The sequence below is a fragment of the Chenopodium quinoa genome, unplaced genomic scaffold, assembly GCF_001683475.1.
Source record: "Chenopodium quinoa cultivar QQ74 unplaced genomic scaffold, ASM168347v1, whole genome shotgun sequence".
Classification (NCBI taxonomy): domain Eukaryota; kingdom Viridiplantae; phylum Streptophyta; class Magnoliopsida; order Caryophyllales; family Amaranthaceae; genus Chenopodium; species Chenopodium quinoa.
The window spans coordinates 463,080-475,011 of NW_018744284.1; the positions used below are offsets into that span (position 1 = coordinate 463,080).

General features: G+C 35.0%; 1 protein-coding gene across 1 annotated transcript in view; it reads right to left on the reverse strand.

The window, feature by feature from the left end:
- The window catches only part of LOC110694944 (piezo-type mechanosensitive ion channel homolog), a 34,673-nt gene extending 25,114 nt beyond the window's left edge, over nt 1-9,559 (reverse strand). The window contains exons 1-8 of the mRNA XM_021872136.1: nt 9,384-9,559; nt 9,109-9,208; nt 7,941-8,021; nt 7,670-7,829; nt 7,411-7,568; nt 3,273-3,429; nt 2,955-3,141; nt 246-361 (exon numbers count right to left, since the gene is read on the reverse strand). Of these exons, the coding sequence (XP_021727828.1) occupies nt 246-361; nt 2,955-3,141; nt 3,273-3,429; nt 7,411-7,568; nt 7,670-7,829; nt 7,941-8,021; nt 9,109-9,157 (908 nt within the window). The 5' untranslated portion in view covers nt 9,158-9,208; nt 9,384-9,559. The remainder of the gene's footprint in view (nt 1-245; nt 362-2,954; nt 3,142-3,272; nt 3,430-7,410; nt 7,569-7,669; nt 7,830-7,940; nt 8,022-9,108; nt 9,209-9,383) is intronic.
- Between the last annotated feature and the right edge of the window lie 2,373 nt (nt 9,560-11,932).

Below are 11,932 nucleotides of genomic sequence, written 5' to 3' on the forward strand. Positions count from 1 at the left end.
GTATCTTTAACAAAAAGGGATTATCGTCTACACAATACCACTTTTACTGAAGGCAAATAGGATAGTGGAGCTATTTATTCAGCAACACTACAGAAAAATCGAAAATGAAAACGAGCACAAAAATAAAAAATATACTGCACAAAGGAAAAGAAGGCCATATGTATCACCAATCTTTTATTCACATAATGGACAAAAATATGCACCAAATGAGATAACTTAATCAACATACACACTTAATGACATACCTTAATTGACGAATAAAAAAAGAATTTCTTGCAGGAAGAAGTTGCTCAGTCAAATCACTTTCTGAACTGGACATCATGAATTCCATTTCCTCCAAGTCATTTTTTATGCATGACAGCTGATTAATAGAAAAAAAATAAAAAATAAAAAAAAAGCACAAATAATGTGGCCGATACAGTTCAAACAACAGGCTACAAGACTTGAAAAGAATAATATAAAGTGATACTTATGGTAATATGGACAATACCAAAGCCAAGTGGTTACAAAATAAGCATTAATACAAATGAAAAAAATAAATAAATAAATAAAGTGAAGGCAAAAACAATCATAAAACTATATTAACTCAGTAAAATTAGTTGTTTTTGAACAACTCTGGGTTACTTGGGCACCAGATCAATATCACAAGATTTAAATGCAAATAAAAATAAACAGATAAATAAATAAATATAAAATCTGAGCAATCCTTTAACAATTATATACTATCAGAATTTCTCCCTCAAAAATTATTTATTCATCGTCGTATAATTTGGTGAAAGATGCAAATTTATGCTTTATGTTGGTATTTTCAGATTTATTGAGGTGAGCTGCAGAAGTGAGTTTAAATTTGTAAAATTTCTCATCAGCCATACAGTCGTAGCTAGAACATTTCTTTGCAAGACTACTGGCATTGTAAATTGGTAGTGGGCTAATAATTTAGTACTGCTGGTTCCTCTAGGCTCTAGCCAGTAGTAGTCAAAGACTATCAGTAACAGCATGAGGAACCGATTTTAATAGCTCACTACCAATTTCCATTGGTAGTTTTCTAGGACCCATTTTTATTTAATCAAACCCTACTTTCAAATGGTGTAACATTTAGTATAACTTTTATAATTGTAATTTGCATAATATTTTTCTCCAAATACAAGTATATTTTCTATTTAGTAGGTATTGGCCAGATAGGTAGAGTGAAAGTTAAAACAGGTGAAATTAATTGTCCACATACTCTTGTGTGGCATTGTAGTTGATCTTGCATAAATTCAAATATATATGATTATGCAATGAGTTTGTCACACCAACACAATATCTATTCAATCTAAATTATTTGCTGTCATTATCTTCACCAAGAACAGACAAAATATCTTTATTCTGCAACATCAATTATCTTTAACTAAACTATGTATAGAGGTTCATTATAGCAAGGAAAATTTTGTCAGAAACTCCTTTATAAGTTACTTTTTTTGCAAGAAACTAACTTTTAAGCAAATTTTTATGCAAGAAGATACCGGTTGTCAGATTTTCATCATTGACTTAATTTAAAAATCCGGCGTTGACTAATCACATGGACACTACCATCACCACCACACTCACCACTCCTTGCGAAACCACCACCCACCCCCACAACTCTTAGCGAAACCACCACCCACCCTCACCCCTTCTTCAAAACCACCATCCATCCGCCCTCACCACCTTTCCCAAAAACAGCATCCACCATTCCACCCTCACCGCCTTCTTTGAAAACACCATCCACCTACCCTACTTTCACACAAACCACCACCCTCACCAACATGGCAACATGTGTTTGCCAACACCAATTTAGAATCCGGAAATTGGTATCTTCTTGCAAAAAAATTGTTTAAAGGAAATTTCTTGCCAGATTTTTTTTTATAAGGTAGTTTCTTGCCAGATTTTTTTAAAGGCTAGTTTCTCACAAAAAATGTGATTCATAAGGGAGTTTCTAATAAACTTATAGCAATAACAGCACTGAGCTTATTAAGCAAGCTTCAGTTCCCTGTTTTATATCAAGATAAATAACATTTTTCTACTTAATATTTAAGATGAATAAGAATGGAAATAACAGAAATTTTCATGTTCATATGTTTTGACATTAAAGAGCCATTGAACACCTTAAAAGTAATGTTGTTGTGACGCTATAGTTCTCATTGGATATGGAGGAACCTCACTGAAGCTTGTAACTGCCAAGTGGTTAAAACTTTCCAAATTTATGGGTTGCTTAAGTTCATCTGTATAAGATAAGGATTTGGCCTCTATTGGATGTCCAGACTCCAGACCCAATGAGGATTATTACAAGATTGATCAAAGTTTAAGTCACGTGTGAGGGGTTATGTTGACCCTATATGTTGTGCACATGTGAGTTGTCTTACATTGGAGAAGAGAGAATATAGACAACTTATAAAGCCTTGGGAGCAATCTTCCCATGGCTATTTGCATTATGATGGAACCTTCCTTTGGGATAACAAGTGGTCAAAAGTCTCCTCATTTATGGATAGTCAAAGCCTAGTTTCGTAGCTTCCACAAATATTTAATATTTGCAGATCTTGGCACATGGAGGCTTGTGACATTCCAAGCCATGGTGCATGGTATGCCCTAATATTTTATGTAACCTTAAGTATTATCACATGTTAGAAACAGAAAGACAAAAGCCAATTTGATCATGAGAAGCCATGGTAGAGTACACTAAAATTGTATAACAAGATGACTGGTTCCTACTTTATAAACAGGTACCAAAAAACAATAGTGGGTGCAAAGTCTTGATTTATTATTGCCTATGAGGGAATATATATAGGCGACTATGGTCTTGGTCATACCAAATTGAGCTGATCTATGAAGAGGCTGAAGTTATGATCCAAGAGGACAAAAGTCACCTTTATGACATTATATTTCTACGTAAACCAAAAAAAAAAAAAAAAAAAAAAAAAAAAAAACATGCATACCATTACATAGAAACAAATGAGAGAAAGACCAGAACATATTTCCAGCCATCCAGATTCCACAGATATCTTGTAAAGACCGAGAAAATTAGCTATCTGTTGAAGCAACGTTGGGAATTGCACAGGGAGCTGATAAGTATAAAGTATAAGAATATTGAAGCAAGCATAGAGTTGAAGAGACCTCCACCATCTTCACAATGTAGAATAAGAAAAGAAATGATCAGTGATGTTTGGTAAAAAAATAAATAAATAAATAAAGAAAAGAAAAGAAAGCCTACTCAATAATAGAATGAAAGATAACTGGAACTGTCAGAACATTACCTGAAGAGGCCTGAAAAATTGCTTGTCAAAGACCAGTCCACTAGCCCGACACAGCTACAAATGAAAAAGGGCAAAGATACCCAAGAAGGATGGCTTATGCCCACAACCAGTTGGATGGCAGGCAACAGGAAGCAAAACACAACCTTGAAGTAAGAACCTATGCAGTGACCAATATAAAAGCGAGGAAACCATTAATCAGTTAGCTGAGACTAGAGAATGACAAAAAAGAACAAACAAATGACCCAGCAAAAAAAATTATCACATTTCTAGAAAAGTCAAAGTTGGGATTTGTACTCAAAGAATGGCAATTGGGAGTTGAGGATAATATTTACATTCTGTTGTCTCCGACCTAGCCCTTTCAAGACCAATCAATCACAGTGAATGTTCAATCAAATGGCTTCACAAATTTCTATGAACTAAAAGCTAAACCTTCCCCTCCATGTTAAGAAATCTATTCAAGTTATGCTATTTCATATGCCTCAAGTCAATGATTATCCCTTTTGCTCCTTATGATTGGATTCCTTACTAGAACAATTATGATCAAGCAAAATACTGGTTGTGGAAACTCAAAGTTCATATAAAAATAACATTCTTCCACTAGAGATAAGACTTCCAGAAAATCTGTTACTTCACCAAAGGGGTATCAAACACACCCCAATTTGTCCCTTATGCCCTGACAGTGAGGAGTCCATCCTTCATGTCCATAGGGATTGACTGATTGCTTAGAGCAAAGAGAAGGCTGGGATTCTTTTCAGCATACATAATTAATTGTTTAACACTCCCATTCATTAGTTACTTCACTCGAATGACACAACAAAACCAATCTTGTTTCCTTAGAACATTAACATTGCCTTCATCGAAAAGGAGATTCAGAAAAGAAGGAATCAATTTAATAAATTCTCTAATCCATAACAAATGTGGTTCAAATGCATGAAATGAACTGTGATAGAGTTTTAAACAACCAAGCTAGTTACATTAAGATAAATTAAAAAAAACACATCCATTGGCAACCACCTCCATTAAGAAAGCTGTTATTTAATATCTATGCTTCTTTTTCTCCTGTTACATTAATGGCATGGACAATGGGCTATAGGATTCAAGAACTATTTCAAATGTAATTGGGCCATTATTACTGAGTTTCTAGCTATATAGGCTGCAATTACATGGAGTCAACAAGCCTAAATAAAACTCCTATGATAGCAACAGATTAGACATTGTCGATACACATGCAAACACTTCCCTTCGGCCACTTTATTCCATATATGCAAAGACCCCTAGGAGCAAAGAAAGGGAGCCGTCGTACTCCAAAAAAGGGAGATGAACAGGGTGGTAGATCGACTAGCTAGAAGTGCAAGGATGGAAGGAGGGATACTTTTGTATCAAGTAGCTGTTTACGTAATCCCCCAACTGCAAGATTCTTGTTTGGAAAACTCCCATTTTGGATGTAATTTTTGCAGTAACTCTAACTTGAGCCAAAGCTATGAGACCAGAGAATCTTTAAACTCTTTTTAACCTGTAAACATCCTTCCAAATGCAAAGTCTAAGTCGTGACTTAAGTACCCTACTTTATCCAATCATTTTTTCCTTATTTTTTTGTGTAGCCTTTTCACCATCTCTTAATCAAATACTATTTATCATTGTTCCAATCATTTTCTTCCCTCTCTCCATCCAAAGCACAATATTAATTCCCAAAATACAACATAATCCCAATATATTCTTAGTCAAACCATCATAATTCCAATAAAACCATCAGTTCTTCTTCATAGTTCTTGATCTTTTACCTTCATTTTTCAACAATTCAAGTCCCAAATGGCTACTATTATGTCCCTCAAGTAGCCAAATCTTATCTTAAACAAATATCACATAGCTTCGACTTTCATACCTCCCATAGTCCCATTAGACTAATTGTGAAAAAGCATCAAAGTGGATTTGGTTTTTTTTTTTTTAATTTGAGTTAATGGATTCATGGTATAATGTGAAATCCATTTTGGTAGTATATTCCTCTGAAATTATGCAATTGAAAGTTTTGGATGCCACAAAAGGTTGTTGTCATACTCATCTCAGTTTTTTTTATTGGTTTTTATAACTAAAGTAGTAATGAAGATCAGACAATAGTAAACTCTACATGTCACCTGACTAGCGAATGACAAATACTAAAATTGTAAATCTTCTTTATAATTGGGGGGCCTATATTTTATAGGTAGCAGTGTAGCACAGCCTCTAAATTGTTTAAGATGGCCTTAAACTTAACTTATCAAAACTTATTTAACCTGATAAGAAAAAGAGCTTATCTAATCTGAAATTTCTGTATGAAAAAGGCCAAGATAAGTTGAACTATACACAGCATTAACTCCCAAGAAGCTGTCTATTATGATTTAGAAAAAAAACGAAGAGATTAGTGTGGGGTTTGAGAAGTGTGGAGACCGGTTCAAAGCAAGATTAAGGTGTAGAAACGGAGTTTGCGCGAAAAAAGGTTAAAGGTTCACCTGAACTTTTCGAAGTATGTTTTGGGGTCTGCCCAAGAAGGTTTCGCCCAAACCCAAATTTGGTTTGCCCTAACACAGGTGAGGTTCGGCCAAACCCAAGAGTAATTCGCCCAAACCTCTTACCCCTGTTTTATGTGTTGAAATTTGTTGTGCGACGTGGAAGCTTCTTGTCCATTTGATTGGTTATTATGCCTTGCACTATATGTACTCTAGTTAGCAATGTATTAGGGTAAGATAAATGGGAAAGATGTAGAGAGAGAAAGCCTCCAATGTATAAGCCCCAATACTTAGGGTTTGAGTGTGGGAAAGGGTGTTATTGAGGGTGGAGCCTTCATGGTACCTCGAAAGGTTGTAAAATACATTGCTCTTCATCAAAGATTATTCTATAGTGAATTGGTGGGTTTTCTCCCGGCACTCGGGTTCCCACGATCCTGTTGCTTACTTGTAATTCGTTCTTCATTGTTGTTAATTGTTAATTATCTCATACTTGTAAGCACATTCGTAATCTCTAACAAATAGACCTTGAAAAAAAGGTCATTGTTCCTTAGTAAGTGGGGTATACATAGCCCTCATCTACTTTTTTGTTTCTATGTATTGTGCATAAACTAAAAAGAAATGAAGAATGTTTTTTTTTGGTTTGCAAAAGAAGACACGTATAATGTTAGTGGTCAAAACTTGATTTGTTGACCTAAGAAAGGGGCTAAGGTAAGTGCATAAAGTTGTTTCCTTCGATGGTTATCTAAAGATTTTGGCAAAGTCACTTAGATTCTTTACAAGAAACTCCCTCCCCCCCCCCCTCAATAACACACCAACAAGATCCAAGAACTGCTTTTCTTTCCCTAATTGAAAAGTTGATTATAAGAAGAAAACAAGCTTTTAGAAGCCTTGGAAGGGCAAAACCCAGCATTTATTCTCCAATGAATTCTTTTTCACCAGGCAAGGGAGAAGTGAGTGGCTCTCTCTTTCGTTATTCTCAACTTAGTTTAAGTATCTATCACCATTGGCAAACTTTTAATTTTTTGAGGAAATCAGCAAAGTATTAAAGCCATGCATACACTTTTTTTTTAGTGTATCTAAGTGTGTGTTTTGTGGGTATGCGACTGCGCAAAGCAGCCACATAAGAAAATAAGAAAGGAATGACAATAAAACCAGATCTAGATGCCTACATGAAGATTATTGTTAAGAGTAATAAAGTGCAAGTTTTATTGGTGTTCTAGTCTAAGATAGGAAATAGTAAGAAAAGGATGACCTTTAAACCACGGGATTCTGACCATCTTGTTAAATACAGGTGTCTTATCCTAAAATTTGAACAAGTTTTGTCATTTTATTGTGTCTCTTCTCACAACCCAATCTCCTTTCAACTTGCAATGGTTTCACAATTTAGAGCCTAATATTGTGAGCTAGGAACAGGGTCAGGAAAACTGTTATACACACCTGTTGCCTACAGCTGCATTTTGAAATTTTCACACTAGCATGTCTATCCTTTTCATTGGAAATTAATCTATAGTTAACTCCCACAAGAGAGCTAAAAAACATGCATTTGTGCATAAAATTTAGTCAATAAAACATATTATAAAGGACAGGGAATTTTGTTGCTGAAAATGCATGGGATCAAAGCAAATTATTAAAATAATCAAAGATTCCAATCATACCTAATGACTCCAAAATGGATGAGAAGTTCCCCCAGCAAGAACCTCGCCAAGGAACCATACCGAGTTTGTGCTGATATAACCAAACTAAACAAACAAAACCCACTATTACTTGTATAATCACATAAAATATTGCAGTTGGAGATCTCCAGGAGTGGAACCTGCAGCAGGCAGCCAATATATTAAGGTGATGCCAAGTTAATAAAAGAACATGGGCACAAAGGTTTTCAACAGCTCAAGCAATTTGCAGTCATTCACTTACCTCATGAGCCCGATTAGCTCCACCCACGATGTATCTTCCAGACTCCATTTGTCCTCCTTGATTTCCCATGTTATAGTGAAAATTGTTTGTACTAAGGCAACAAGTAGGGAATATATACTAATACCCCACAAAAATAGAATCAGCCTACGAAAATGAAAATCTGTAGAAAACCAGTCAGAATTTGCACGTTAACTAAGCATGTGAATTACTGCTTTTAAATATTATGTGACAGAGAATAATTAGCAACCAGCCCAAGCAACATAGAACTCACCTCTTCTAGGCAGATTGAACTGAATGACAAGAAATGCTACTAGATCAACAAGCGATATTAAACTCCAATTAACCAAAGCAGCTGCAATAACAAAATAAGCCCATAAGGAGGCCAGCAAATTGCCAAGCCTGATGGCAAGGAGAATCAAAGAATGAGCAGAAAACAGTATGTATGATAGGAAGTACAACCACTAAATGAACAAGGAACTAATATAATTTGACAAGCAGACATGTGTAGCCCAACTAAAACAGTATGTTTACTCAAAGTCTCAAACTAAATAATCATGCCTGTTTCAAAAGTTGGACAGTCAACTACCAAGAAACAAAGAGAATCAGGGAAAAACCACAAACGCAACGGAATAAAAATCAAGATGCGCTAATCAACAACCAATGGAGCGAATAACGCTACAACAAGGTAAACAATATTGAGTTAATGAATACATCATACTATTGAAAAACACCCCTAATTTAACCAAATAGGGAAAATCAACTACCAAGTTGATTGTATTATATCGAATCAGTTCATGCCATTGGCAACACATCATATTATCACGAGACATATATGTTTTAAGACCACACTCTTGCTTCCTAAGCACAGAATGTATGCTTCACAGGAATAACCGTATCACTCTAATGGGGACTCTACCACTTTCTCAGCCCATATAAACAGTCACATGGTTGGATTACTGACAGTAGAACCTCTTCTCTCTAAACTACTAACAGTTTCCTAACAATGTTTGTAAACTCCCTCAATGATGCACATAATCAATGACCCCAAAACCCTCTTTATATAGAGGTCAGAATACTAACCCAAAGATTCTAATATAGGAAAATTGAATAGCAATTTTGCATTCAAAATCGAACACACAACTTTTCGATTCAAAAGCATTGTCACCGCGCTCAACACTCAGAAGCATGTACATCCTTTCCGTACTCAACATTATGCTGCCTATGCAAAATAGCATACACCCACATCAAGAAAGTTTATCTACTTCATTATAAGCCCCAAAATTGAAGGTCAGCTTAGTTGAAACATTTGAATTTGTCAATTATACTCCAAAACTAAGATACATTTCTAAAGAATTCACATGACCCAGATTCTATAATGTTCAAGAAACAACAATACAAGCAGTTTAATAACCCAAAATCCTAATAAAAAGATTAAGTACCTGCTATAAGAAGCAATGGCAGCAAAAATTGGCAGAAAAAATTCTCCATTTCCCAGTTGTTATCATCGATGAAATTGCCTCAAATTCGCCCACTTCACAACTGAAAACATCAAATTGAAGAAAACCCAGTTAATCCCCAGAATTTTTGGCAACATTTAAGGGTGATTTAGGGGATCTGGGAAATACAACGATGGAATTTTGGTTGGTTTTGCCAAGTCTAGTTTACAAAATTGGGTAATTATATATGAGTTGATGTCACCTGATCATAAGATTACCTTGCTGAATTTGAGTGCAGACAAAAGAGAGGGAGAGATTTTTTAGATTTGATTGAATCCGCCAATGCTCAACTACTCGTCGTATACAACGACTTTAATCACTTGATATCTCACTTGCGGGGAAAGAGGCGCAATTTTTATTATACTCCCTTCTCCATTATCGGATCCCGTAATCTACTCGTAACATTAATAGCATTAAATGGATGTTTACTTAGTGGGTCTATAATTATAGCATATATATTAAAAAGTGTGCCAAACAAAGTTTATGTATTATGTGTACTTTGCAAAGCTTAATAATCGTGGCACTTGCCACGATTAATTAAGATTTATTAATTTAATGTTGTATTAAGTTATTGTTCTCCTATTAAGAATTGTAATTTAATCTTGTAGTATTTTAATGTTGTTTTAAGTTATTATGTTCATTTATCTATAACCCTTGAAAACCAAATTACTCAAGTTGGTTCTTTTCTTTTAGAGAGTTGCTTATGACCAGTAGTGTTCCGGCTTTGCCCTTCATTTTGGCTGTCAAAAGAGACCATTTACCAATTCGTCCTTTGTTGTAGGTCATGCATGCAACGTGTCTTTTTTGGGCTGCCAATTGATCATGTGTGCTCGTCTTCACCTTGCCACGTCAGCCTTGGTGTTCTTCTTTTGCTTGAGCTCCAGTAAAGTGCATGCAACAACCTGTGTTTGGGCTAGGTTGTTTTTCTTCAGGTGAACCAAAGCAAAGAGCAGACACAACTGCCTCTAGCTCCTCCACCCTTTTCTCACGAGAACCAACACGTTCCTCCACCCCTTCTAAACTAGACTGATTAGGTGTCCCACATTGACCACTGCTATCCACCTTATCTTTGTCCTTGCTTGCCATAGTGATTGAACTACTTTTAAGACAACAAAGATAGTAGTATGACTATGAAGATGTAAATAAAACTTGTGAAGATTTAAGCACCCTAACCTCCTTTTATATATGCCTAGATGACTAACCATGTAATACCTAAAGGTTAAATGCAATCCCTGTAGAATAGTAAAGCTATCACAAAATAACTATCCCATGTGCCACTTCATTGGTTGATTCTTAACCGAATCTAATGGAGAACAGCATGCACCATATAAATTTAAATGTGATTAGACTTTCACTCATAGCATAACACAGCTCATACATATATAGCATACAGCTCATTCATCTACATCATATGCTTATCAAATAATGTAAATAACCAATGCACATTTAATTTGGCACAACTAAAACACTAAACAAAACAGGAGTGCTTACAAGGTTATTCCTCGTACATAACTTATTTAATTACCTAATGCTTGTTTATCTAACTTAACATGCTTTTTACTTCCATTTGATGAAGTTAATGTAAGATGAACCAAAGATAGTGTTCAATATGTTCTACAGTGTGGACTATCTTTTTTTTATTGTCTATTATTGGGATTATATACTTTATAAAGCGGCAACAACTACTCAGTATTGATCCCATTATTAAGAGAACCATTTTACTAGAATATGTTATTGAAATAGCAAATTATGAGTCTAATATAATTTCATAACTTCATCAACATTAATAATCCATACAACATAACTATCCTTCCACATATTGCACTACAACTATTAACTCCTTCTCAAAGACGTAATTAGGACCTTATACATGGCCTAACAAGAAAATTACTGCAATAAATTAAACTAGCACTAGCTCTACATCAAAGATTGGAGGATTTCCTTTCCTATACTTAATAAGGGATCCTTCATCCTCTTGAACATTATATCGATCAATGATATCCTTAACACCTTTTTTTAAGAAGCACTGAGTAATTGCCTTCTTCTTCTTCACAATCTTCAGTTTCACCTCGAATTGTGTATCAAAATTCCGAAGGATTACATCAGTGGACTCACCAAATCCAACTAAAAATTCATTAGCAAAAGAGACAGGGATATTCTGCAAAAAAAAAAAAAAGAAAAAAAAAAGATTCAAAGAAAACAACATTACTTAGCTACAAAATGCTTCTACCACAATCAATATATTAACTTAACAAGTGCTTACTATCAATACAAACAATAATCCCCTGCTGAAGATAAGTTGCAGTTAAAATAAATTTAAAATTTGTCTCACAACAACCAACTACAAGCTCATCAATCCAGGCATTTGTCTCAATCATTTTCTCAAAACAGCCTTCATAAGTAGGTTTACGCCCACGCCTTTTACTAGAACTGTCATTATCCTTGTCATGTTCTAATCCCTGTGCTTTCTTACTTCCTGTGAACCTCAAAATCTTAACTATGAATGAACTGTGCCCTGAATAAGTGAAATTTAAACCATCACTTGAACTTAAGCCATTATCATCCACAAACTCAAACCAACCAGCATCCAAGATAGTCTTCCAACCATCTCCATCCTCTTCATGTACCATAGTTACCTCCCAGATTTTAGAACTACCATGCACTGATAATTCAACACTAAAAAAAACCATCGTCTAATACCTCTCTAAAAACATCAGGAATGTGTTGCATATGCATACACAATTTCACAAAAGAAAAAACAGAAAAG